General features: G+C 40.0%; 1 protein-coding gene across 1 annotated transcript in view; it reads left to right on the top strand.

Annotated features, from left to right (window-relative positions):
- CDC5L (cell division cycle 5 like) overlaps positions 1 to 25,671 on the top strand; it is a 35,645-nt gene extending 9,974 nt beyond the window's left edge. The window contains exons 9-16 of the mRNA XM_063330643.1: positions 11 to 159; positions 2,776 to 2,938; positions 4,348 to 4,512; positions 6,159 to 6,239; positions 6,599 to 6,844; positions 9,514 to 9,711; positions 23,236 to 23,448; positions 25,197 to 25,671. Of these exons, the coding sequence (XP_063186713.1) occupies positions 11 to 159; positions 2,776 to 2,938; positions 4,348 to 4,512; positions 6,159 to 6,239; positions 6,599 to 6,844; positions 9,514 to 9,711; positions 23,236 to 23,448; positions 25,197 to 25,301 (1,320 nt within the window). The 3' untranslated portion in view covers positions 25,302 to 25,671. The remainder of the gene's footprint in view (positions 1 to 10; positions 160 to 2,775; positions 2,939 to 4,347; positions 4,513 to 6,158; positions 6,240 to 6,598; positions 6,845 to 9,513; positions 9,712 to 23,235; positions 23,449 to 25,196) is intronic.
- The last annotated feature ends 1,474 nt before the right edge of the window (positions 25,672 to 27,145 follow it).

Raw genomic sequence — 27,145 nt, 5'->3', positions numbered from 1 at the left:
TGTTCTACAGGAAGCACAGAATTTGATGGCTCTCACTAATGTGGATACCCCCCTGAAAGGAGGTCTTAACACACCCTTGCATGAAAGTGACTTTTCGGGGGTGACACCACAGAAACAGGTTGTTCAGACTCCAAATACTGTGCTTTCCACACCCTTCAGGTAAAGCAGGCTCTTTTTCTACTGGGTGCTTGTCTGGGCATGTATCTAGTGGAGGCGGGTAGAGGGTGCAATGTGTGAAGTAGTAGGTTATGATCAGCTCTTCAAAACAATTTTTAACTGGCTTTTATTTCAAGCCCTTGTTGTACAACTTTCTCCTTCCCTGTGTCTTTCACAAACTCAGCTGCATCATCTTCCTCTATATTTGTACAGTGTACAGCTCACTGGAGTTTTGGTCCAAAATGAACTCTGCTGTGGTCTGGAGCAATATAAATTATACTGAAGTAAAACAGGAGTATAAATAGTAAGAGGGAGTGTCATTCTGTATGTGGATCCTAGCCTTTCCAAAGTATTGCCCCCGAGTCGAAGGCGTGGGAGGTCCCTTAGCCAAACCCACATTGAATTTTTGAAAAGCTGGAGTAAATATTTTATAAGCCATATATATCCAAAATAAAATATTTCTTATATTGCCAATCTAAATAGTATGGAATTGCTGGTTTAACTCTTACAGTGGGTCCTGAATAAATATCTATCCCACAAATGCCAAATACCATACAGCTAAAAAATATTACACTTGGTACATTTTGTCTGTCAATTTTTTCAACTTGGGTTCTAATTTTACTTGTATCATGCTAGTAGGAAAAGTGGAGAATGAAATAAAAAGGACCTTTATGGCAGCTTTTCAAAAGCAGCTTTATTTTGTTGTTTAAAAGCTGTGTGCAAAAGCCTTGCTTTTTTAATTGGATCTACATAAACGAATCCTTTTCTGGAGATCCGTTGGCGTCAGTGCGGTGCAGAATGAATGTAGAGTTTGGCTGGGACTGATCTGGCTGTTCATTTGGGTTATTTTATATTAAAAAAAATGTAAAGACATTGTATTTTTGTTGTTTGTTTGGGCTTGTTTGTAGTGGTTTTTTAGCTTCGGAAGTTTATATTTGTGCATGTAGATATGGTACCTACGTATCAACTTGGCTTGCTGGCAGAAATGCTGTAACAGTGTGAAAATCCAAGACCTTGCGCAGAGAGGAGAAAAAAATCCATTAATTGGTTATAAATAAATAAATGGAAGCCATAACTTTTTAAGGAGGCGGAATAGTGAAGGCAGGGCCATCATTGTATTATTTTGGGCCAAAAAGGACAAATATTTAAATTAACTACACCTTTTTTTCCTATGGTGGTATGAAATTTGTAGTATTTTGATGCCGGGTTTTTATGGAAGTTGTTGCCTTGCATAAAGTTTTTTGTTTTGTTTTTCATATCTTAGTTATAAGGATTTTCTTAAAAGGCATTAAGTTGAAAATTGTAATAGGGTTTTAAACACTGCATGGAACTGAGATAACGAGAAAAAAAAAACACTTGGAAATTTTTTCTTCTGGAAAGTCAGCATAAAACTTTTTCTACTAGTGTAACCAACAAAGTAAATATATGCTATGAAACGTTCATTTGAAAACATTAAAATTCATTTTGCTGTTTTATGTGGGTGTCGTTCTGCAAATGTTGTTGCTTGTATTTGTTATACTAAATGAGAATTCATAAAAATGGGCAAACAACCTCAAGCAAGAGGAAAGTATCACTTGCCTCTCACGGACATACCCAGTAAATAAGGCACTGTTGTATCCCTTAAAAGAGGACCAGTAGTGTGTGTCAGGACATATATAAATTTGTGTTTTTCCACCATTATGGCATTTGGTACAGAATTACAGTGACTAGGAGTAGACATGACGTATTAAATCATCGTGTCCAGTCTGTCTCCGCTGTGGTTATTCTCTACAACACGCATACATTGCTGTTGGAAAATATTTACTAAATTGTAGATGAGTACCATAACGCAGGCTTTTCTGTAAAAGTTTTCCCCTTCCTGAGCTTGTTTTCTTTGAGACACTTAACAATGCCATACCTGTTTATTATTATTATTATTATTATCATCACCACTGTGTGAAACCTCATTACAAGTTGACAGCAGAAAGCTTGCGACTACGTGCAAAACGGTGTCTGCACGCCTTTCATGTAGTAGGTTATTGGGATAGAGAACAATATTTCTTCCCAGTCTAGAGGAGAAGCAACTGAGGCCCACAAAATCTAAAACTTAATCCGTCTTGCCTAACCTTAGGTGCTTAAAAGTAATTATTGTAATGTAATTACTCCTTCAGCAATCAGTGAAAGCAAAGAGGCATCTTCAGTGTGACTCATTGAATTGTAAGATGGGACAGCTGTTGAGCCACATGAATTCGGAATGAATGACTTGCCACAGGTGGTAGGGAAATCAGATCTTGCAATTAAATCCTGATTAATGTATCCCAGCATAGTGCCTGGTGACTAGATAATCTCTTCGCTCACAAGTAACAGTGGGAGTTTGTGTTGCTGTAGTTCCTGAAAGTTCTCGCAGTGTAATGGTGTGCCTCGATTTCAGCTTGGCAGGTACTTGGTTACACCTTGCCAGGTTTAAACAATTTATTTTTTGGATTCTTCTAATTGCATATTATGGTTTCACTGCCTCCCAAGAGAAGAATCTAGATTGCATTTATTATCAGCATTTACATAACTCTTTGCAGCATTCACACTTCTGCAAGTAGAGTTCTTTGGGAAAAAAATAATTTACTTTATCCATACTTTCTCTAGAACGCCTTCTCACGGACCTGAAGGCTTAACTCCTCGTGGAGGACTAACTCCTAAACCTGTGGCTGGTACAACTCCTGGTAGAACTCCACTGCGTGATAAATTGAACATCAACCCGGAAGAGGGAATGGCAGATTACAGTGACCCATCTTATGCAAAACAAATGGTAAGAGGCACTTAAGAGGTAGAAACCAGTGCTCTTTTAATTGTCATGATTTTTAATTCTCATCTCCTGAACAGAATTTTACTTTATAGCAAGTGTTATTTCTACTACTTGTCCCCAGATCCATACTCATCACCTGATAAAATCAAAGCTTTATTTGAAAGAAAAGAAATCTTGCCACTTAGAAGAGCTTTCAGTGTGCTTGGTAAAAGCACTCTAAAGCTATTTGTCAAAGAAGACATAGTTAAGTTTCAGTCCTACTCGTATCTTTGAAGCTGAGGAGGAAATATATCTCAAGGAAAGATTCATTTTTCTTGCAGTCCTACGCAGTTCTCAAATCCGTCATCGTCTCGGCTTCCCGATTTACCTACAGCACCTTTTCATCAGTCTGTCCTGTTGACAGCATTGAGCTAAAGGAGTTTAATTTTTGCCTTTAGGAGCGCTTCGTTTTGAGATGTCCAGTAATCTGAGTCCCATCCAGATTCTTTCATCACCTTTGACAACAGATGTTTCCATTCTTGGAGATTGAGCCAGAGGTACCCTGGCAATTAGACATGGTATAAAAGGGCATATAATTAATAGGTAACACCTTGGGAACTCCTTTTATGTGGCTGGTTCTGCAGCCTAAATGTGACTTTGGATTTCTCCCACCAGACCTGTTGACATTTATCTTTTTGGGCTAGCTAAGGATATCCACTTCAAGTTTTTGGCATGTTCTTCTTGCAAAAATGACTCTTCAAGTTCAGAATTTCAGGTTTCCTCTTAGCTTGAAAGACAAGGTTTATCTGATGTCCTTATACTTACTTTGGTTCTGTCTTAGCCTTTTTAATAGAAAAAAGTCTTTTTGCTGCTAGAAGGAAAACGGAGGCTTCAGTTTCCTCCTGGACTCCAGATCTGGTGCTGTTTGTCCATTTTTGTACTGTGCCACAATCCCTAGATTTGTGAGCAACTGCAAGGAAAAGAAGTTCCAGTTAGGCTTGCAAATAGCCCCGTGTCCATCATCATCGGCGTGGACGCGCTTTCACGTATTTTCAGTTTCTTGAAAGGCGTTAATGTGAATCTGCTGTTGTACTGAAGCTACTGGGAGGCGCAAGTGCCATGCTGTTGTTTTATTTGAGCATTTCAGCCTGTTTGAAGATTTCATTAGCTATCTTTAAGAAAGCTGCGTGCTTGGTTTTTAGCATCAGAGAGTTTCCGTGCTTAATAGCCCATAAACTCTGGGGTGGTGGTCTGTAGGCTGGCCTGGATTGGTAACATGTGCCTTATGTCAGACTTCAGAGGTTCTGGTTTTGTTGACTGTAGCAGACTAAGATTGCCAGATGATATTAGTTGTGTATTGTTCGTGTTGTTTAATGGAAATGAATGGAATGTGATCACATCAGAAGCATTATATCTTAGTGTTATTTCAACAGGAGAGAGAGTCTCGTGAGCACCTGCGCCTCGGACTCATGGCCCTTCCTGCTCCAAAGAATGACTTTGAGATTGTTTTACCTGAAAACGCAGAAAAAGAACTTGAGGAACACGAAGTAGATGAAACCTTTGTAGAAGATACTGCTGATATAGATGCCCGCAAGCAGGTAGGTGTGTGTGTGATAGTGCCTTTTGTTTAAAATAAAATATTTCCTTGTGTGGTTCCCATAGTTTCATACATGTTAGGTGGAAGTGGCATAGCTTCTACAGAATAACAAAGTAAAACGTACCTTTTTTCTGTGCTCCCATCAGCGTATACGCACACAGAGGCTATATCAGTTTTTCCCTCTGAATCCTTTTCCTAATTTGTTAATGTTGCGTATAGCATGTCGTTTTCTACAGTGAAGTCTTTAAGAGTGTGTATGTCCTACCTTCTGCATTTGTCTCCCAGAAGATAAAAAATATAATGAAAAACATTTTTCTGCAGAAACACATGCTTGATTTTAAACATGTTAGAATTGTGCGCTTTTTTGGTTTTTGGTTTGTTTTTTTTTTTTTTTCCCAAGGTTATTCTCTCAAGGTTAAAAGTTACTATTTGTGAAATATAAGGCAGGTGTATAAAAACTCAGGCTGGTAGCACACAGACGGGAATTTGACATGCCGTGAATTGATCCCTGCTGCATGATTTGTACCACAGGATTACCCAGGCAGCCAAGCTGTGAATGAGTCCCTGTTTTTTTGGTTTGGTTTGGTTCTGACTCAAGGAAGGCTGGGTAAAGTGCTTGCTTAAATGCTGCTGGCTAAATAGCTGTACTAGACCGTAATTAGACGCTTTAAATTTTTCTGTTTATCAGAACAGCCTCTTTTCCATTTATTGCTTATCCTAATTGTTGTGATGCAAATCTGGTTTTGTTATATATCTTCAAATAAATGGTTTTTTTTGCATTCAGAGGGGGTTTTGCCAATGACTGTGCTTTGATAGGTGAACAAAATACTAAAAAAAAATACTATGGTCTGATATCTTCTGATGTGATTGGCATTTCATAGAATTTGATTCTTAGCGTGTCCCGTTTAGGGAGGAACATATTATGCACATATATATGCGTGTCTCATGTATACACACACAGTAATAAAAATTCTGCATAATTACAGATAATTTATATGTGTATACTAGATAAAAGAATTTGAGTTGTAATATCATACAAGAGAATAACATCTTGCCTTCCAAATGAAGGCATGACATGGCTGGGATTAGAACGTGGAAGATCTTTGTCGTCATTTGTGACGTTTGAGACAACACTGGCTTTTCACGTTATTTATTACCTGAAAGTGGAATGTTAGGAGAAATCTCACGTTTTTACACTTTCACAAGTATTGTTTTAGTGAAGTAGTTACTTTTAAGTCATAGAAGAGGATAAATGCGGTCCTGGCTGCAAATTTAAGTCTTTCTTTTCCTGGTGGATTTCCTGTCTAGAGAGTTACAGCAGAATTCAAACTTGATGTGGAGAAGTTTGTAAAGAGCGAATTCTGCTGGGGTTGAGGCTGAAGGAGAATTTGGTTGCTGGAAATGACTTTTTAGGATATTTCTCGGAGTTAGTCTGCTGTGCTCTTCCCATTTACTTTAGAGGCAGTAAATTATGATGCCATCATGTAGAGAGTGACCTGTTATTTGGCTCTGGCTTCATAATATGAAGTCTTTGTACATTAAGGAATCTTTGCTGCAGTAATCATTCAATTTTTACATCACATACATACGTAGAAAACATCTGATTCTATTATGGTAGTTGGAGTAACACTGAGCTTGTTTGTCTAGGCTCTCCGAGAGGCAGAGCGTGCAAAGGAGCTGAAAAGAATGCACAAAGCTGTTCAGAAGAATCTACCACGGCCCTCAGAAGTAAGTGAAAAGAAAATTTGCTTTTAAGAGGAAAATAAATAGAAATAAAGTTTTTAGCGGTTATAGGAGGAAATACAGTCCAGGTAGATCATGAGAGAATGAAATCTTTATTTGAGCATGCTGATGTCAATGTTTTGGGAAACTTTCACAGCAGAATTGTCATGAGGAATTTCCTATGCACAAATGGAAGCACAATGAGGTGTTTGGGTTGCTGTGCGTGTGTCACCCTGCAGGGGATTTTGGCACCTGTTCTGCATGGTTTAGCTGATATATACGTTCATATTCAGGTGGAGGCATATGAATTTAAGGTGATCTTTGGTGTATGTGATGTTTATGAACTTTTTTTTATTCCTGGGCAGGTTAATGAAACAATACTGAGACCCTTAAATGTGGAACCACCTCTAACCGATTTGCAGAAAAGCGAAGAGCTAATAAAGAAAGAGATGATTACTATGCTTCATTTTGATCTTTTACACCACCCATTTGGAGAACAGCCTAGTGGTAAGAAGGGAAAAGGCCCAGGATTTGGAAGCAACAATGCAGAACATATGGCTTACTTGGAACAGAACCCTTATGAGAAGTTCTCCAAAGAGGATCTCAAGAAGGTGAGAATTGGATGGCCTCATTACCAGTGACCTAATGTCTCCTTATGTCATGGTCCTGCAATATTGGGGGAGAGGGGGGGGAAAGATGGATTCAAGCGTGCATAGAATTTAGTTGGGAGATCTCCAGAGGATTGTATGGAGAGCTGTAAGGATAATTTAAGTGCACATTCTCTCTTCTGTGAGTTAACGTTCATCTAGGCAGAATGATGAGGATGCTGTATTTGTCCAGAGACATTGTCTTTTAGATACAATTCAGAATGTGTTATGATTGCTTATCGTTTTAAGTAGGGGTAGGAGCAACAGTACCCCAACAGTTATCAAATTCTGCTTTGCTCTTTCTGGAAATTGATGTTAAATCATTGAGACTTTAATTAGGTCTGATATCAACTTTCTGCTGCCTGTGTAGCTTGTTAATCCATAATTAACTAAGCTTTTTTTTTTCTTCATAGTAGTGCAGACTAAATATGACGGTAGCCAGCTAATAACTTGGAGCAGCAAATCAAGTTGTTTAATTGTGCTTGTCAAGCTTGATCCAAAAGAGCTGTGCTACTGCAGACCCTGCTGGGTTATGGCAACTGATCTTAAAGCACACCTGGTTAAAAAGCGCTGAATAGGCAGAATAGGTTGTTGCTGGATGAAATGCGTAGGCTGGCTGGGCACTCTGTCCTGTTTTGCATTGTAATCCCAAGTTAAATAGCCGTCCTGTACCAAGGGTTCGGGTTCGGGTTGTTCATTTATTTAAGCAGCTACAGATGTTGCCTTTTGCTGCCACGTGACAGACAGTTCAGACGCGCAGCGCTGTGGTTAGCTCTTTCAAAGAGTTTCACCTGTGAAGTTGTGCCAGTAACCTTTGACCAAATGCTTACAGGAATAAAAATGAGTGAAAAGGACAAAACCACGTGCCACTAAGTCACGTGTTTTATGCAGACTCCTGCTATCCGAGACTTGCGTTCTGACAATAGCCGTGGTATCTCTACACCTAAATCCCATATTACTTTAAAGTGACTTTAAAGATATACAAGCAGATTTTAAATCTGTCTCCTTGACCATATCTGACCAATGAATCAAGAGCCTAAAATGAGAAACACTGAACAGGATGTACTTCCAATTTGCTGTTAAATGAAAAATTATACTTGAAGATTTCTGAGCAGGAGAAGTTAAAGATGGAAAATACAGTTAGATCGTGAATTTCACTGCCCCGCCAGTGTCAGATTGTTCCCTTAGGAACACTCTCGGAGTGCTTTCTCTGGCTGTTTTGAAGTACAACAAGAATTGGGTTTTCTCTCACTTCCCTTAGAGACTGTTACACAGTCCAGTAGTTTTTGTCTGGAAAATTTCTTCAGAGTCCTTGGAAGTTTTTTTTCCTAACTGATGGGCAGAAGTTTTTTGTGTCCTTGCTCCTGCTTGCTCTCTAACGTTCTGTGTAATATTCCCTCTTTGTCTAAAATCAAATTCAAACCAGGAAGTTTTCATATCTCTGCGCTCTCATCTGGGGCTTGTTTATTTTGCTTTATTTCTTCGTTTGTTTTTAGAACGTCTTCCTACTAAAATCCCTTTATAGAATACTCCTTTCTTTTCCTGGTGCGTAGTGCTCTTTTGGGAAGGATCAGCAGTGGTGCTAAGCGCAGTATGCTGAGCTCTTCAAGCTGGGGAACTGTTTTGGCACCACAACTAAATAACCTTAAGTAGTTCATCACAGTGTACAAATAGAGGCTAATTGAAAGTGAACCTCTATAAGATTTAATTGTGTTAGGTGTGGTTAGAGTACTCCTATTTTATCTGTCGTGACCATCGAGGACAAATTATAGGTGGAATCATCTCATCTACTGATACCTGAATTACTTCCTGGGCATTATGCTTTTATAAAGCATATGTCTGCTAGTAGTAAGGTACCTAGGGAAATTTGTGGTGCACGTATAAATCCTGTTGAAAGGGAAAACATGTACTTACAACCACTGAAGTCCAGCTCGGCAAAGACATTTTAGTTTTTTATTTTCAAATATAATTGGAAGGACCTGGCTACCTAGGTAGTTTTTGTGGGCCAGGGTAGTAAGAGTTGTGAGAGCAATGTGAATCTTTTCAGTTCACTGTAAGTTACTTTGTAAACTAAACTGAAAGCAGCAGAGTGCTCATATCTTGGTAGTAGTTCTCTGGCAACAGAATGTGTGTTAGTTGAAGTCAGAGTAGTATTTCCTGCAATGGAGCTTATACAGCTCACCCGTTAATATTTAGAGTTGACTTTCCAGGTTGTGTGGAGAAGGGCAAGCAAAAGGAAATGAAAAGTGATTTTTGTTTCATGGAACAGCTGCTTCTGTCTGTACACTTCTCCCTCCCCTCGAGGTTCTTGCTTTTATCTCTTCTCTTCTGCAGCAAGATGAAGTATCTAGCTGTGCCACAGCTTTCATTAGCTACAGCAGAGTGATGTCAAGTTTTGCCAAATTATATAAAATGAGGGATAGTTGCGCTGTGAATAGCCTTCTAGCCTGGGTTTCATTTATAATCCACAGCATCTGTGTTAGATTTCATAGTTAGCTTAACCTGATGGTGAGCTTTTAGTATGAAAAGAGAAACTGCCCCCGTGAATTGCACACTGAAGGATTGAAAACAAAAGGAATTTTCTTGTATCCTGTGTATTGTAACTGCAATTTATTTCTTATCATTTCCAACAGGCACAGGATCTGCTGGCGCAAGAGATGGAAGTGGTAAAGCAAGGAATGGGGCATGGAGAGCTCTCAAGTGAAGCTTATAACCAGGTGTGGGAAGAATGTTACAGCCAAGTGTTGTACCTGCCGGGACAGAGCCGCTACACAAGAGCTAACTTGGCCAGCAAAAAAGACAGGATAGAGTCACTTGAAAAGAGGCTTGAGGTCAGTGTTGCTTTTTTCTGCTTTTTATACCCACTTTTTTTTTTTAAGTTTCTCCCCGTGTGTTTTGTTTCTTTTTTTCCTGTGTAAGAGTTACAGATTACTTTATAAATCATTCAGGTCTTTTGGTGGGATTCCTTTGAAGAACTAGTTGAATTTTCCGAGGAAGTTCATAGGTGTTCTTCAGGTGTTTAAATTGCCGCCTCTCATGCTGCTCCTTTTCTTAAAATATCCCTAGAGTATTCATTCCCCCACATAGTTTTTCTTCGCACTATTAGCTGTAAGACTGCTTGTCTCACCCACTTTATTCTCAACTGGAGAGTAGGTCAGGTGCTGCTCTCTCTTAACTCCATAGGGATTTTTTTCTGTTTTCTTCATCTCCGCTATTAGCAGGCCGGATACCTGATCTTACTAGTTTTGCGCTTTGTCCCCGATAGTGGCCAGTATGAGATACTTCAGAGAAAGATGCTTAAAAACGACATCTTTGTCCCAAAACTCCTCTCAAGTTCTCTTTCAAACTTAAGATTTGGTTTCTGATTGACATACGGGAAGGTACAGATAGCCATGAAATCTTGACAGACTGGCATCCTCTGACAATTCCAGCAACTCCCTCCAAAAAGAGAGATGAATGGATGTTTGTGATCCTGTTCCATTTTATCAGGAAATACTGCACGCAGTTTGAGTGCTATGGTAGGGCACTGGTACTAAGGGACCAACAACTGAAACTACATCTCTTTCTGCTGAGTTGTAGAATACAGCAGTGTCCAATTCTCCAGTGTCAACATGCTTTTATCAGTTTATTCAAAATGCAACAGTCACAGGCCTTAATGAGGCATTAAGATTTGGTAGAGTGTCCTGGAATGGAGGGCGTTGCGTGTGGAGAGGAAGGTGTTTTGGGGTATGGTGCACTGAGTAGAAGAAAGCAGTTCAGACCCTTTGACACTCATTTCCCTTGCCCTGTCCCCTCACTAGAGTTTCACCCAAACACTCCACACGAAATGCAAAAATATACAGCTTTCATGGTAAAAAGTAAGCTGGTTTTAAATGGTTTCTTCCCGCAGAGCATGTGTTTGTTCAGACTTGCAGTAAGTCGTTAACTGTTTTCCAAAATACCATTTTAGCTGAAAAGTCTCTAAATTATGCAGGCATGAGGTTATTTTTTTCCATGGTAAAAGGAAACTTTTTGTTAAAGTTCTTCTGTATTTAACATCAACATAACTACTGTTGCTAGAAGTAAACCTCCTCAAACAGCTACTACCACAGAATAACATGAGAGAGAGGCCAGAAAGGCTGAATTTTCGCTTGATTCATACACGTGAATGTGTGTTTTGTAAAGTCTGCTGGTCAAGAATATCGTCCAGGTATAGACTCCACCGTTGTTAGTCAACCAGTCGGGCCAGGAGCAGTTCACCTGCACGTAGCCCAGTAGCCGAGCGGTTTAGCATTAATACCAGAGCGCTTGTTGTGCAGCTGCTCACCCAGCAGAGAGCACCATTGCCCTGCCCAACGCCGCCCGCTGCTTGACGCTCTCCCCCACGCTCTGTTCTACTCTACTCTTTATTTTCACCAAAAAAAACCCAACAAACCCCACCCCAGTATCTGAACACAGCAGCAGCCAGCTTGCATGGCAGCAGGGGCTGTGCTGGCATCCCGCCCGCAATCTGAAGGCTGTACCTAATTTGGGTACAAATGCTTTTGAAATTTAAATGTCTTGCGCCCAAAAGCTACGTTAGAAGTGCGTTATTAAAGTTGCAAAGTCAAACAGTCAAAGTCAGGGAATGCACAAACAGCCTTTTACTGGCAGCCTTCATTTGCCTATGCATATGCGTTATGAGACAGTCTTTAATTTCATGATTACAGCCTAGTTTTTCCACAGGCTCATTTACTGCACAGGGTGGATGATACTTGCTTAATGAGTAGCTATTGAATATTTTGTTTTCTCTTTATTGTTCGGCGTGTGGCCCTGTGCCTTTAAGCTGCGCGCTATTTCTGCAGTCTGTGTTGGTTACTTCTGTGTGGGCTTTCTTGTGCTGTTGATTTCTCTTCATCTCCTCCCAAAATTTGAACGAGTAGTTGGTGGTGGGACGCTTATTAGGGATATTGAAGAGAAGAAAGTAAGGTCAAGTCATCCACTCGTCAAACTCCTGTTGCATTTCTTTGTTCTGTAAGTGCTGGTTGCTCCGTAGTCACAAGACAGTCACCCAGGAAGCAACATAAAAATCAGAGGTTTTGCCAAGAAAAAAAAAACAACCAAGGTTTCATTTGCTACCATGATTGCATGGGACTTCACGGAAGACAGTTAACAAAACTCAGCTAGCTGTGTCTGCGATCAGTTGCACTCCACGTCTCGCTTAGGTAGCTGCGTCTCTGCAGATTAACTGGGAGGTTGGAGCGCTGCTCAACACGGCTAACTGTTTGGTGGACTTTGAGGAAAATGAGAGAGCGAGCTGGTGCACGTGTTCAAAATATCATACACCCCAATTCCGTCACGCACCCGGGGCCGGCAGGGCTTGCTGTGCCCCACACCTGCAGGTGCAGTGAAAATACTGTGCTGCCTTTCACAACTGGCTGTTTGGTGAGTGCAGGTGGACTCCGCAAAGTTAAACGTGAGCTGAAGATCTCTCCCAAGTGTGTGCAAAATGCAGTTTAGTGCAGCTTTGTTGCCTGACCTATTTAAAAGGCCCTTTCTAAAAGCAAGATATACAAGAACAGTTTTCTAAGTATAGGTCACCAGCTGAATCAGTTTTAAAATAATAAATAAAAAGCATGGCAGTTTAATGAACAAATGAATATACAATGAAGAAAGCACACCAATTTTTTTTTTTTCCTAACCCCTTCTCAGCAATGTCAAAACCCACCTTCATTTTAATGTTTTCCCAAGGAAAATTGTCTGCAAGCAATATCAGTTGAAATAGATATTTTAATGGGAAGTATCAGACAACTTTAATGAAAAGCAGGGATATTAGCTCAGCTTTCAGTACCCCAAGATACTTGCTTGTACTCTTAACTTCCTTTGAGAGAAGAGTAGAAACTGTAAAATAGAGTTTGCCAGCAGCAGAAACTGACGTTGGTCGGCTTTTGGGGCTGCTTCTTCCCCTCTGTATTTCACTGAGATCATTAGGAAAAAAGCGTGAGAGTTTCATGATATTGGCTGATGGCAGCTGCGCGTCGGGTAGTCACTGTCTTAATACTTCCACGTGGGACTGCTAACACCCTGCAGATCCTGTGCAAAAAAAGCAGCTATTTCTACTGCTGTCTCCGTTGCTCGGAGATCACTGGGTGGATTGATGGCGTGGACAAACCGTCGTCTTTCTCTAATTGGCCTGTTTTCACTGCCTGAGTGATTTAGTGGTGGCAGCCTTGTATATGTTGACATGACATTTATCTTTCTGGAATTGATGGTGATATCACAAACAGATTTGTGCTGTTATTGATGAACTTGAGGAGGCCAAGTGGAGCAGTTGTGGAGAGCTTCTGTTTGGCTAGATATCCTGTCCAGGCAGCAGCAGCAGCAATGCACAACTCGGCAATAGTTTTAATACTGGAATGTACTGCTATGTATTAGTAATACTTTTCACTTCTTTATTTTGAGGATTTGGGACTTCTTGAATGTGTTACCTAACGTGGCTTAAGAGCATCAAAAGATTAGTATGTGAACTTTTTTTTTGCATTACAGATGGGGAGTTTCAGGTCGATGCAGGCAAACCCCCGTGACCTCACTCTGTCTCTCTGGTACAGCTTAAATTTGCTTGAAACCTGTCGGGATTTTCTGAGCTTCCCAGTAGCTTCTGGAAGTCTAGCATATTTGTTCAAGGCTAGGCTACGCTGCAGAACTAGGCTTTTCAGAAATGGGACTTTTCTGATGCTCACAGTTGCATTTAGTAACTGCTTCAGTTCCCTGCAACAGCTTGTATTCCCTTCTCTTCCAAGCAATATATTTATAAAGAAAAGCATTCCTACCTAAGCAGTATGTTAAACTAGGAACCTTATCAGATGAAACGAGGTAGTAAAGGCATCTATTTAACAAGCTACTTGCTTCCTTTCGTAGTTTGTAACGTAGAAACTTCCTGCCAGCGTTACTTTTCCTTTGAAGACAGTTCATAATGTTGACTTGCAGCATACAAATATTTTTATTCAAACTGTGGTCGTTAACGTCATCATTTCAGTTGATTGCTAAATTATAAGCACTACTGAAAGTCTACAGGGGAGGAAGCTCTAGTTACACTGTCTACACAAAGCCGTAGTAATTTATCTATACTTTGCAATATCCAGGATACACCGAGATAGTAATTTACCAGACCAAAGTGTCCATTTTTGCTTTTTAGTTGCAGCTCAAGTCCTCTAGATTAATTTACATTGAAAACTGGTTGCTTAGCTGGAGTTTTATGGCTTACGTGGTACGCTCTGCTGCAAGGTGTATTACTTATTAGTTTATTGGAAATTGTATTTTAATTTCTCTCTGTAGTTTACGTGCTTCTAAAGCTTGCGGTTTCTTTTGGATTTCCAGGTGTGCTCTTACTGAGAAAGAACCTGGAGAAAATAAGAGCATTTATAAGACTAGGAATAGAGAAATCACTCGTAAAACTAAAATACGGTGGAATCCCTGAGTAGTCTGCTTTTATGGAGACATATATCCATTTGTACTCCTGTGTTGCCTTTGTCACTGTCAAGCTGCTCAGAATCTGATAGAGCTGACTGTTTATGCAAGACCACTGTTGAAGTGTCTGATCTCTGCTTAACATACGGGTGATCATCAGAGTACATGTATTTAGCGTAGCAGTTTTGGGGGGGTCTATACTTCTCTCGAGAAACAGAGATACCTGGCAGATCCCTTAGGATTTGTTTTTACCTGTGTGTGAAAGCACTTTTCCCGTTTACCGGAATGATTACCATGCCGTTTGTGCTGTAGCTAGGATGCTCTAACATTTTTAGCTTGTGCCAAAAAGGGTCAGTGCTGCTTATTTTTCTCCAGCTGCCCCCTGCCATTACGTCTGACCTTGTACCAGTGCTCTAGTAACTCTATGGTAATCTGGATCAGTTCATTGAATTGGCAGAAAATTAATTATTTTTAGATTAAGCAGCAGACCCATTTCCACAGTAGCCAGATATTAGATCAGCTTAGCTATAACACATCACATCTTTGCTTGCCGAGTGTTGGGGTATTTGTGAGATCTACAATAAAGGTAACGCATAACCTATAACGAGGAAAGGAATAAATAAAGGGTTTTGTATTTCCAAGGATAACTTTTGTCTACAGGAAGAAAAAATGTGACAGGGAAGATAAACGCATTTAGCCAGAAATCTTTACTTTCTAGTGCAGGTGAGTATTTATTGCCTGTTTTTGAGCAAGTCCCATGAGTTCAGATTTGATACACCTTATTTTAGCCTCCTAACTAAAACAAAACTGCAATTGCCTTAGGCTCCCTCTGTTTCAGGTAGAGACCGAAGCACCCCTTGGGAGCAGCTTGGCCCATTTAAGAGCTGAATTTCCCTCTCGAGTTTCCTGTTTTTCTCTTTTTATTACAGAGGCACCTAGAGTACCTCAGATCAGTGAAACAAAACTAGGTCTTAATGTCTCCCTTGGTTCATCTGTCACTAGAAAAGGAGTAATGTCTACCTTATGGGGCTCTGTAGTTCTGCTTGTGAAGCACTTGCAGACCTGTGACTGAAAATCACCACCTAAAACTGCTAAATCTTTAAGTGTACTCGTACTACCTGGAAAGTTGTTGTTTTTTCCATTTACAGCTGCTTGAGTTGAGCTGGAGCTTTGTATCTTTGTGTGTTAGAAGTCCAGAAAAAAAAATTGTTTATGGTCCTTCAGGTGAATTAATTTACTATGTCCCTGTTTTTTTCCCATAAATTACACTTACAGTTACCAAAACCTTCATCACCATGAGCAGGAAGGAGGAAAGCAGCTCTAGTTTTATTCAAATGTAACTAGTCAACTCTTAAAGCAATGACATTTCCCAAACTACCAGTTGAACAGCTTTGGGAAACAACTGAACTTTTGCTGTTAAATACTGCCTTTCAGAGGAAAATGCTACTAGTTGGTTTTATACCAGTTCTCTTACTACCTAACTGACTTTGGGACGTTTGGAAAGAAGTAGATGAACACCAGAGGTTTCTTTGTATTCTTATTTCTGTGATCTTGCCTATGAGTCTGAAATTTGTCTTCAAATTGGACGGCTGTGCTAGCCATTCTTCTAAGGTCATAATTTGGGGGCGGGGGGGAGAGGGCTGGAGAGCTTTTTGTATAGTAAAAAGTCTTTTTTTTCCGCCTGTCCTCAGTCCAGGATGTACCAAAACGTTGGAAATGAGCAATGAAAAAGTTATTTAAAAATAAGCTTAGACTGCATAGCAGTTACTTTTTCTTTGGCCAGTTGCTTTTAGTCTAGTGGGAGGTTTTTTTCCTCCATGTCTAAACCCATCGATTTCCTCTGTGGTGCTTGGTGAAATCAGGTTTCACATTTGGAAATGTAGTTCATAATGGGAATTTATGTGCTTAGAAATAAAGTTCAGCATTGACAAAGCTCTTCGTTGCGAACGGCCCTTGCACAGCGTCACTGTTGAAAATTGTATTTGGACAGAGAAAAGTATAAATTGATGTGGTCTTTTGCTGAAATCTACCTCATCTGCAGACCTGCTGCTCTTTAAAGCCTATCCTAACGCGAAGCAGTGTCAGAACCTGTGAATGTTGGGCCAGTGTGACTTGCTGCTCACAAAGCAACTTGTTTTATTTATATTTGTGTTGTAGTAGCTGCTGGAATAGAGTACTAGTGACCGCTGCAAGCTCATCATGGGGCTTCTGCTCTGTATTGAGAGGGAGCCAGGCTGGTTTTGCTAACTCGTTTATTGCGTGAGCTTCCACAAGATTGTTAGCCTCTTCTCTGGAGGAGACCGGTCCAAGAACTCTGGGTTTGCAGTGAGAGTTTTTGAAGGTAATTACACTGTGCTCACTGCCGTATTATCTCGTCAGACACAGCAGTAAGGCATGTTTGCTTGCAGTTAATCAAAGCTTTTAGCCTGAGGTAGTTGTTGCTGTCTGTGATCTTACTGTATTTTTTTTTTTTTTTTTTCCGGGGAGAGTTAGAGAGTTTTCAGAAAAGCTTAGTAAAATTATTTGTTCTTAAGCTGTGCTCTTCTAGATGTGTTTCTACTTTGATATATGGGTTCACTGATAATACTGCTAGTCTTAAAAGCAATTCCCAAATAAAAATGCTCAAAATGGGCTTTAATGTCATCATTGTAGATCAGCAGCGACTGCTAATTTATCCAGTAACTTTCTGGACTATTTTAGATTTAGATAGTTGGATGCTATGAACTTCTGTGGGAACACTTGCTTTTGATATATCCTATACTGTCTTTACTCAACAGTCCTACCAACTCGTGTTATGACATTTGAAGGCAAGTAATCATAATTTCAGAAACATAGTTCACATGGAGATTGCTCTTGGGTTATTAGTTTTACTGTGAGTAGAGAGAATAGCCTTCTGCAGATATCAGGAAATCGTAATGATACATGATCTACATAACAAAGTACAATATAGGAGTTTACGTTGAGGCTTCCCTGTTAAATTGGGGAAAGGTAACTTTATATTCCCATACAAGCTTTGAACATTTGGTCTAGTTTCAGTTGCAAAGTTGCAGTTGCATACCAGCAGTGCCTTTAATTTGACAATAACCTATGACTGAATCTTTCCATGAAAAACTTTGTGTGATCCCAATCAACTAGAATTACATCCTACTTTGTCATCTCTTGGGAAGTTACATGCTCTGTCCCTTTTTGACTTCGCTGGTACCGCTAAGCACCTTTTCTTAATAATTGTCCTACCTTGTCGTACGTTAAGTAAGCACCATCTGTATTTCAAATACAGCAATTAATGAATTTTTGTTTAAAAATGTGCTATTGTAGAACGCACGAAACTTGTAAGGGCAGATCGCCTAAACATGAACCTAAACAACTAGTGTTAGTTCATCGTTGTCTCCGGGGTGGTTTGAAATGCTGGTGAAACCTGTTGGGTGTAACCTGGCGTGGAGCAGAAGGCTGTCATCTTAGTCTGCATTGTCTCGTTCCAACCGCTCTGACTGAGCCAAAATGAAGCAAGTTCACAAACCTTACTATTTAAATTTAGGTAATCCAGCTCCTGCCAGCAGAATTGAGTATGGGAGGGCCGCTTGTGGGTCTGAGGTGAGGAAGGAAGTTATAGTAGTGTTTGGAGTAGTCCTATATAGATTCCAAGAGTAACCAATTCAGCCAGCGTAGCTGAAGCTGGCAGGGGATTTCTCTGCACAAGCAAAGCAGCTTTATGATGATATGTTGATTCTCCAAGGTCACAGAACAAGCTGATTTACTTTTGACTGTGGGTCTGGTAAGAACATGCAGCGGTTTTTATTCCATGTTTTTTTTTTTATCCATCAGGCGTGATTAAGAAGATCAATTAGAAGACAAGAGAGCTTAATGTTGTTTAGGGATTACCAGAAGCTCCACATTTAATCGAAGGAAAACAAAACAGTCAGTACAGGGAAGAACAGCCCTTTGAAGCAAGGAGGGGTGTCCTCAGTAGACTTAGTGAGATGAGGAATTGTGAAAATGCACTTTTGAAGGCACTTGAGCCCTTCCTTCCTCAGGGCCGGTTTTTCTTAAATCTTTCCCTCTCATAAGCAGTGTTTCCCTGTTCTTTGTTGTCCTTAGTTAAACCTTACAACTAACCTCCTATCTAAAATTTCCTTGCCAAATTTAAATCCTTCTTCCTTTCTGAGTGGACAGACTAATTTTTCACAGTGATCTTTGGGATGTTTAAAACATGCTGTTGTCTCTTTCTTCATTTTCTCTATTTTGGTTAGATGGAGAAAAAAACAAACAAAAACACTGCTTGTTTTTTCAGTCAGTCTGGCTTTTCTAGGTCATGTTTTATAAACCTCTGATTATGTCTGTTGCCCTGTTTCAGTTTCTCTTCTTTAGATCTCTAGTGTAGTATTGAAAACCAAACGCAACTCTGCTAGGCATGAGGGAAGGCTTTTACATAAGAGATTTGGGATGGAATGAGGCTCTCGCACTTGCCCTAACATCATAGATCATTTTACCCCATGTCTGTACATGCTGTTCTCGTTTTGCTGTAGCTGGTACAAAAGTCAGCGGAACCAAAGCTGGCCAAGGAGCAGTACAAAATAAATAACTAAGTGGAGAAATCTTTCAAATGTCTTTACATTTTCTGCCTGGTTCAGGGGGGAAATGGTTGTCAGATTTTACTGAAATCTATTTCTTAGCTTTAAGCAAATAATGTAGACTACTGTTTAAACACACCTCTTCGTAACTGCTTGGAATTTTTAGCTTGGTATCTGAGCCTTAAAATTTTACGAAGCTTGAACTAAAATTATATGCAGTTGTTGGCATTAATGCAGCAGTCAGCAATTTTTAATAAATAGTATTTGTTACAAAAGCTGAGACCTCCTTTTGACCTTTTCCTAGTAGGTCCTAAAATCTTGTAGTTGGGAGGGAAGAGGAAAGGTGGTGAGTGTTCACATTTCTCTCTATAAGCAGAGAAGGAAGAAAGGGCTGTTATTTCTGGGTTTAGATACTTGGAAGGCTTTTTTTTGCCTTTTCTTCTTTCCTCTCTTCTTATTTTTCTTTTTAGTGAGGCCTGTGATAATCCAAGATAGACAAGGAACTGAGTAGAAAAGCAAGGGCCGAACAGCAGTATACAACCTAAGGAGGTCTAGTAGTTAAAAATAAGAATCTATATCCAGAACAACTCGGAAATATTAAGTCCGGTTCTCATTGTCTGAAAATTTCAAGAGTGCTTAAATGATCAGTATCTGATACTATAATAAGCATTAGATTTGAACTGACTTTGTTTTTTCTTGGAGGAAAAAAAAAATGCTTTTTTATATCTCATACATTGAAATAGTACACACTTGGGGTGGGATTGATCCACCTCACCTCAGGTAACGGTGTCTGAGCAAGCGGTCTGTGCTTCCAGCTCAGCCGGTGAAGAGCACTTCAGCGCCGTGCTCGGCCTTGTTCTGAGCCCTGGATCAGGTGAGCCATGCCCTCGAGTTGCCAGTTTCTCTCCTGATTATGGAAGGACCCTGTGTGACAAGCTCAGATGTTGATGTCTAAAGCCAAGCAAAGTGAATCCCAGCTGAAGCGTGTAAAAGTGCGAGAGCAACCCAGTCCTATCACTTCACTTGCAGATACTTAGAGCATGCAGATAATTCAGGATTTCTGACCTCAGTGCCCTGATCCAGTCTCTTTTCTGTATGATGGAGATAGCGCTTATAACTGTTATTTCATGTCCTCGGGCACTCAGTGTTTCACACTTTATTAGAAAATTAGGCCCTTGACAAATCTTCACTTGGGGTAACAGAATAGTGGAATTTTTCTAAACAGTCTTTTTTAACCGGTTCTAGAAAAGTGATGTTCTGCCTGAAGTTTCATTTTACTCCCGACTCCAGGCTCGACATTGTCTGTAATGCTGTGAAACAACATGGGACAATTGGTCGTTGTTACATTAGACCTCTGTCGCAGACAAAATTCTGTTTGCCTGTTCATCCATCTATTCCATGATCTCTAAATGTCAGGGGCTCTCAACACAGGTTCTTCATCCAAGAAACAGTAATTGGAAAATAGTTCATTTACCACACAGCTGTATTTGTTGTTGCAGTAATAGCATATTATTTACTAGTGAAGACATTTAAAGCTTTCATACTTTTCCATCAGAGAGTATCCTCACAAATCCCTAATCTATTTATTTAATTTTCTCTAGATTTGTATAAATATTGAAAAAGAGGCGCCTTTCTGTATGCTTAAAGCACCTTGGGCATAGCTTACGTCTACATTGCAAACAGAATCTGAAAAGCACAGCAGTCTGCATCTCTCTCCCCAGGAGCAAACTAGGCAGCTCAGAAAGTCAAATTTCTCTTTCACTCAACCATTAACAGTTTTCTCCCCTGACCATTCACTTTGTTTATCTCTGCACCACCTACTAAAACTGTTTTAAAAGGGTGAATAAATTATTAAGGAGTGTAGGGTATTTTACAGAAACATGTAGCTGTATAATAGTGTGTACTTTAATAAAGTTAGATGGTTGAAAGGTTGATGAAATGCCCTTTGCAATTGCTTGGTGCATAAGACTGTGATGGCTGCACTAGTCCTTGTGGCTGGGGTTGTCTGGCTGACTGTGGGAGACAGATCAGAAAGTAGTTCCTTCTCAACGGAGTGTAGTTTCATTGGTAAAAGATGGCGTCTTGCGTAATTGTAGGGTTCAAAGCAGTGAAAAGCTTTGAAGAGTAGATTTAGATTAGATTAGATTAGATATCAGGAAGAAATCCTTTACTGCGAGGGTGGTGAGCCCCTGGCCCAGGTTGCCCAGGGAAGCTGTGGATGCCCCATCCCTGGAGGTGTTCAAGGCCAGGCTGGATGAGGCTTGGAGCAGCCTGGTCTAGTGGGAGGTGTCCCTGCCCAGGGCAGGGGGATGGAACTAGATGATCTTTAAGGTCCCTTCCAACCCAAACCATTCTAAGATTCTGCGATTCTACTTTTTGGTTGATCAGTGGTAATTCCTTTGTATATAAGAACGTTCACCAGCAAAGCTTTGATTTTCAACGAAACAAGGCAAGGACAGGTAATTTAGCCACTGTGGTTCCAAATTAGGTTTTTATATTTTAACACTTACACGTTTTTCTTCATCTCCTGCACTAAAATATCTTTAACTGTGGCAAAAATCAAAATCTGAGAAGCCTGATTCCTTTTTTGTTGAGTTTGGCATCTTTCGCACAATGCTTTCTGAAAAAAAGGATGTTCTTTCATTTCATTTTATTTTATTTTTTTAAAGGAAGTAGCATTAAAAACAAACCAGCCAGGAACCTTATGTCCATATTTAGAGATGTGAAATGCCCACAGTTTTGCTCGGTGGTATGGTCCTGTGTTATTTGTTGGTTTGTGATTCAGTAGCAGAGATTTCTTCGATGCCCGCTATCAGGCTTTAAAAATGCTGATGGCTATTTCATGCTTTCACTGCTCATTTAATTTTGCCCTACTGAATAAATGTATAAAAAATACGCAAAGGCTTCTGTTACCTTTGCTAATTTATAAGTATTATATAAATATTTATAACATGTTAACATGAATATGCTTGTTTATTTGCGTTGTGTCCCAGTTGGCAGAATTTTGTCATTTGTATCACTTGTCCGTTTATGGATTATGTCTGGATTATGGTTTTAGAGGACTGACCTGGACAACTTTGGGGAAACTAAGTCTTCTAACTGCAGGGCACACCAGGTAGCGCTTACTAGAATGATGCAGGAAGGAGAGTTTTTGTTTCCTGATATTGGATTTTCTTTTGTTTCCTGAGGTTAGGGTTAGGGTTCCATCCAACCTGACACTCAATAAATAAAGTAATCTGTCCAGTGTTCAGCTACTGAGACATTTGAATCCAAGCGGTCTTTCTAGGATGCTTATGATGACAGCAGGAATGAAGGGTCCACCGTCCTTTGAGTTCTCATCGTGGCACCTGGGTTCTTCTCAGGATCGTGACCATGGGGTTTTTTGTTTGGTTTGGGGGTTTTTTGTTTGGTTTGGGGGTTTTTTGTTTGTTTTGGGGGTTTTTTGTTTGTTTTGGGGGTTTTTTGTTTGTTTTGGGGGTTTTTTGTTTGTTTTGGGGGTTTTTTGTTTGTTTTGGGGTTGTTGGGTTTTTTTGTTATTTATTTGCCTTTCATACCTTTTAGAAGCAGATGGTAGTTGGTGTCTCCATCCTGCCCCACCTCTCTGAGTTATCTACATTTAGTCTTCCTGATATTGGATTTTCTTTTGTTTCCTGATATTTCTCCTTTGAGCTGTCCTGAGAAAGTTCATGCAGATAGGTGGTAGGATTTAGTTGCCATTTTAATAGTCCTTCTGCTGTTCCTTGCAGTGCTTCCATGCCCCGACATTGCCATTCCTTTGCCAGTCGAACCAGTCTAAATGTTTTCATTATGGTTCTCTGCACCAGAGAGGCAGATTCGGAGCTGCCTTAAGGTTCCCGATTGCGTCTTTACTTTATGGAATATGATTTAGATGAATCCTATTGGGATGGCCAGAAGGATTGAAAGATGTGGCTGTTTTTGCAGACTAAGAAGAGAATTTTGAGAAGGAGGAATATAGTATCTTTATTTAGTTTTGCTTTAGTAAGGCAAAGAACGTCTCCCGTGTAAGTGGGATATGGCGTAGCGAGCTATCATGTGACTTGGCTGCTTGCTTAGCTCAGCAACAGCAACAATTCCTGTCTAAAAAGCTGTATTTATACAGTGTCATCACCCCTGTTCTGGCCTAGTGGACTTCACCCCGGAAGAATGTAATGACATTGTAAAGGTTTTAATCCAGAAATGTAGGTCATTGTAAAATGTGCAGTATGATTTTTTTAATAGAAAGCAAAGAACTCAAATCAACTATACGTTTCCACAGATATATCTTCACTTTTTAAATTTTATTAGGTTTTTTAACTTACGATTTCTGCCTAAATAAAACAATTCTTGGGTTCCTTCTGACAGATAAACAGAGGTCACATGACAACTGAAGCAAAGAGGGCTGCCAAGATGGAGAAGAAGCTCAAGATCTTGCTTGGTGGTTATCAGTCTCGAGCAATGGGCCTCATCAAACAGTTGAATGATTTGTGGGACCAGATCGAACAGGCACATCTGGAGCTACGTACTTTTGAGGAACTGAAGAAACATGAAGATGCTGCAATCCCACGGAGACTGGAGGTGAGATTCCTAAATGCCCTTAGATCAAATACAGGCACTTTGTGGAAAAGATGGTTTTACGATGCATGGGCTCTGAGGTTCACAGCCTGAGTTTGTATGAAGTTTTTAATGGTCTTTTTAAATTATACTTTTGGCTATTACCAGACTCTTCTGCCGTTCACTTCAATGTCAAAGATTCTGTGACACGTTACAAGCTGGGACTAATCTACTAGTGTGTTAACTTTATTTTTATTTTATTTCCTCATGTGGCTTATTTTATTAATCTTTGGCAATGCATGTCAGCAGAAGTTCCATATCTATCTTAATTTGGCTTGTTTTGGTTTTAATTACCGTTAGAATATACGGTAGATCCAAAACTTGTGTAAAGCCTCCTGCTTTCTTAAAAGTCGGTGGGCCAAATGCCAGTATATACTACAGGAGATTCTCCTTTCTTTTCACATGTTGATTGTATTCCTTCCTGAAGCCATGTCGTTGTTGTCAGACTTCCAAATGGCTGGACTTTTATAAATCAATACAATAACACCATTTCAGTACTGGCTTTCAACGTGGCTCTTGGTTTCGGAAGCTGAGCAGTTGTTCTGTGATTATATTTTTGAGCCATCCTCAGAGTTAAGGCCTTTTGCCTGCAGTCCTGTTGCTGGCTAAAAACATGTATGTGTGATCTGGACCATTGCTCCTGAATAGCAACACTTGCCTTACTGGCCTCTGGCTGGTTGGCGTGGCTTTGAGGAGGAAGATACCTCTTAAGCAGACTTAACTGCAGCCCGGAACTAGCAGAAGCAGCGAACGGCGCTGTTCTTAGTTTAAGCATCACCAGGATGTTCTCTGCTTTATTCAGCTAACAAGGCAATCCCTAACCAAGACTCAGTCCTCAGCCTGAGCCAGTGCCAGAAATAAGTTTCCATTTCCAAGAAATAAGTGCTCATCTGAGCACAATTGGTTTTTCACTTTTTTTTCTCCCAGAAGAGGGGGTTCCATTGAGTCTCACATCTTCTCAAGCACTTGCTGTAAAAAAGATAAAATGTATCAGTTCTTAATACTGATTTCGTGAAGACAGCTTAGAGATGCTGATAGATGTGTTTACAAACCCAAAAGTGATTAATTGATTTAGTAAAAGTTAATGGTAAAAATGTATTAAATAGCTTGATAGCTGCTAATAGCACCTGGTTTTATTAAATGGTACTTTCCTTCGGGCTAATCCTCAGAATACATTTATTATTTATTATTATTATTATTTATTTGTGTCTCTTCTGAAACAAGAACGTAAGGGGATTAGATGAACTAGCCGCTGGCAGTTTTAGAACAAGGAGTAGTTCTTCATACACTGCGTAGTTAGCGCTTAGCAGAAGGCAGCCTGTGGAAGGCTTTGTTGCAGGATGTTGAGTTAATTAGGAAGGTTACCCAAAAAAGGTTTTGAACAAATTCATGGAAGAAGGATCCATGGGTAGCGGTTAAATACAGTGCACTCCTTGCGGCAAATTTCCATTTTGAAATCTCTCCTTTTGAAGCATTAACTGCTATCAAAAACGGGGGAAGATACCTTATATTCGAAGTAAGATAATGGCGATTCTTGATACTCTACATCAACTGCTGTTTTGCATTTGTATTTAAAGTCACTAATTTTAGCATAACTGTCTCAATTCAGACCCCTTCCTCTGAAGGAAGTGAAATATAACCTTTGCTAAAGATACTCATGGGTGTGACTATTGGAAGAACTGACTAGTTGCTTAATTATGTTTTCCTTTCAGTGTCTGAAGGAAGATGTGCAGCGACAGCAGGAGAGAGAAAAGGAGCTCCAGCAGAGATTTGCTGACTTCATGTTGGATAAAGAGACTTTTCAAGCGAAGTATTAGAGCACAAAATTCCATTTGTCACCGTTGTAACATTTTTAAAGTGTACAGATACTTCTCCAGCAGCTTTTGCCATCAGTTGCAAAAATCAAGTGTAGTCTGCTATTCGCATCTTGTCAAATTTTGTTCTTCCTTTAATGGACTATTCCAATTGCTCTAGGTATGAATGGCTTTGTCTAGTATTAAAAATGAGATTGAAATGTCCAAAATTTTAATAAAAGGAAAAAAAAAAGTCACTCTGGTATGATTTTAGACATGTCTTCATTTGCTAGGATTATCACATTATTCCTAGTGTTTTATCAGTCTTAAAACCTGTAAGATACATGCCTGCAAAATAACGTCTTTTGAATAAACCTGGAATGTTAAAAAATAATTAAGAAAGAAAATGCCTTTCTTTTAATTAAAACGGAATCCTCCCCCGTCCCAGGCCTCTCTTGTGTTTCTGGTAAATTGTCTTTCTTCCCTTCCCCTGCTGCTGCTTTTATTTTCCAAGACTAATTTGTAATAGGAAGGACCTGTGCGGGATAGTTGTGATCCATGTAATACCATGTTCCTGATTCTTCTCTCTGCCTGTGTCTGAACGCTCTCATTTATATCAAGGTATTCAGGTGGTCCTGCTGGCAGTACACATAACTTCACCATCCTCAAACGCGGTAGGTTTAAGTTTTATAAAAGCACCCAGCATAGCCTAACTGTTCCCATAGATTTCAACAGAAGATGTACCCTTTTCTCAGAACTAATGCTTTTAAAATAATCTGTGCATAACGTGTGTTCCCTCCATCTGGTTGATGAAATTTTTCCTGCAGTTTGACTTTTAGACAGTGGGCTGAAGGCCTCGGGTAATGTCACAGTTCCCGAACCTTGTGGAAGATGGTCGCGGAGGCTGTGTCTGACGCATCACAAGGACTGGAACTCAGTTGCGTGTTCTGTTTGGTTTTTAGAATTGTCCTTTGCTCCATTCTGGCTCCGATCAACTGGCGTTCTCAAAGCATCTCCAGGTCCTGTTGCTCCTTGAGAGCTGGCTAGTTGGGATGCTTTGTTGCCCAGAGCAGCCCTGGAGTGGGGTGGAGAAAAGCTCCATGTTTGCTCCTCCTCTGACCGCATCTCAGCAGGTTGTCATTTTCCTCACTACTTTGACTGTTCTTCTGAAGGGTAAGGATGGCATTATCAAAAGGTGCGAATGCCTTTTCTTCCTATTCGTTAAGGTACTTTTCCAAATCTCATCCAAAATCTTTCTCTGAGTAGTGTTCAGTCAGACCACACTTGAGTTAAATGTTACCGTTTAAAATTTTATCAGCTATTCCCAATCCTTCTAATATATGCATTTGCCAGAGTCAGGCATCTTGTTAGAGGATTACTTCGATGTTTTTATTGTTGTGTTCATCACTTCTTCAGGGATCTTATTTTCAGTTTTTACACTTTGGGTGTTTTGAGCAGTTGTTTGTGGAAATGCACGGAGAGAAGGGCAAAAATGTGTATTGTTACCGGCACAGAATTCAGCAACTAAATACATCGAGTTGCATGCATCGTGCTATTTTGCTTTAATACGTTTGAATTTAAATAAGGACCTTGCTGTTCGCAATTTTGCCGTGTTACAGAACGTCGCTTTGTTCAGGCCTTGGGAAGATGCCTTGGGGACGCTGTCAGGGTTGTGGTTGTGTAGCTGTTCAAGCGCCATCCACGGTGACCGATGGTAATCAGAGAGGTTTTTCAAAGGCAACCTGTCTGATTTCTGATTGCTGGTACGAGCAGTTTACACAGCCAGCCTTGGAATATCTTTCCCTTTACTCACCAGGACATCATTCTTCTGAAGTATTAATGCAATTATAGACTACATACTTCTAAAA

Source organism: Chroicocephalus ridibundus, chromosome 3 (assembly GCF_963924245.1).
Source record: "Chroicocephalus ridibundus chromosome 3, bChrRid1.1, whole genome shotgun sequence".
Classification (NCBI taxonomy): Eukaryota; Metazoa; Chordata; class Aves; order Charadriiformes; family Laridae; genus Chroicocephalus; species Chroicocephalus ridibundus.
Note: the sequence above shows the minus strand (reverse complement) of the source record. Positions and strands in the feature narration are given on the sequence as shown.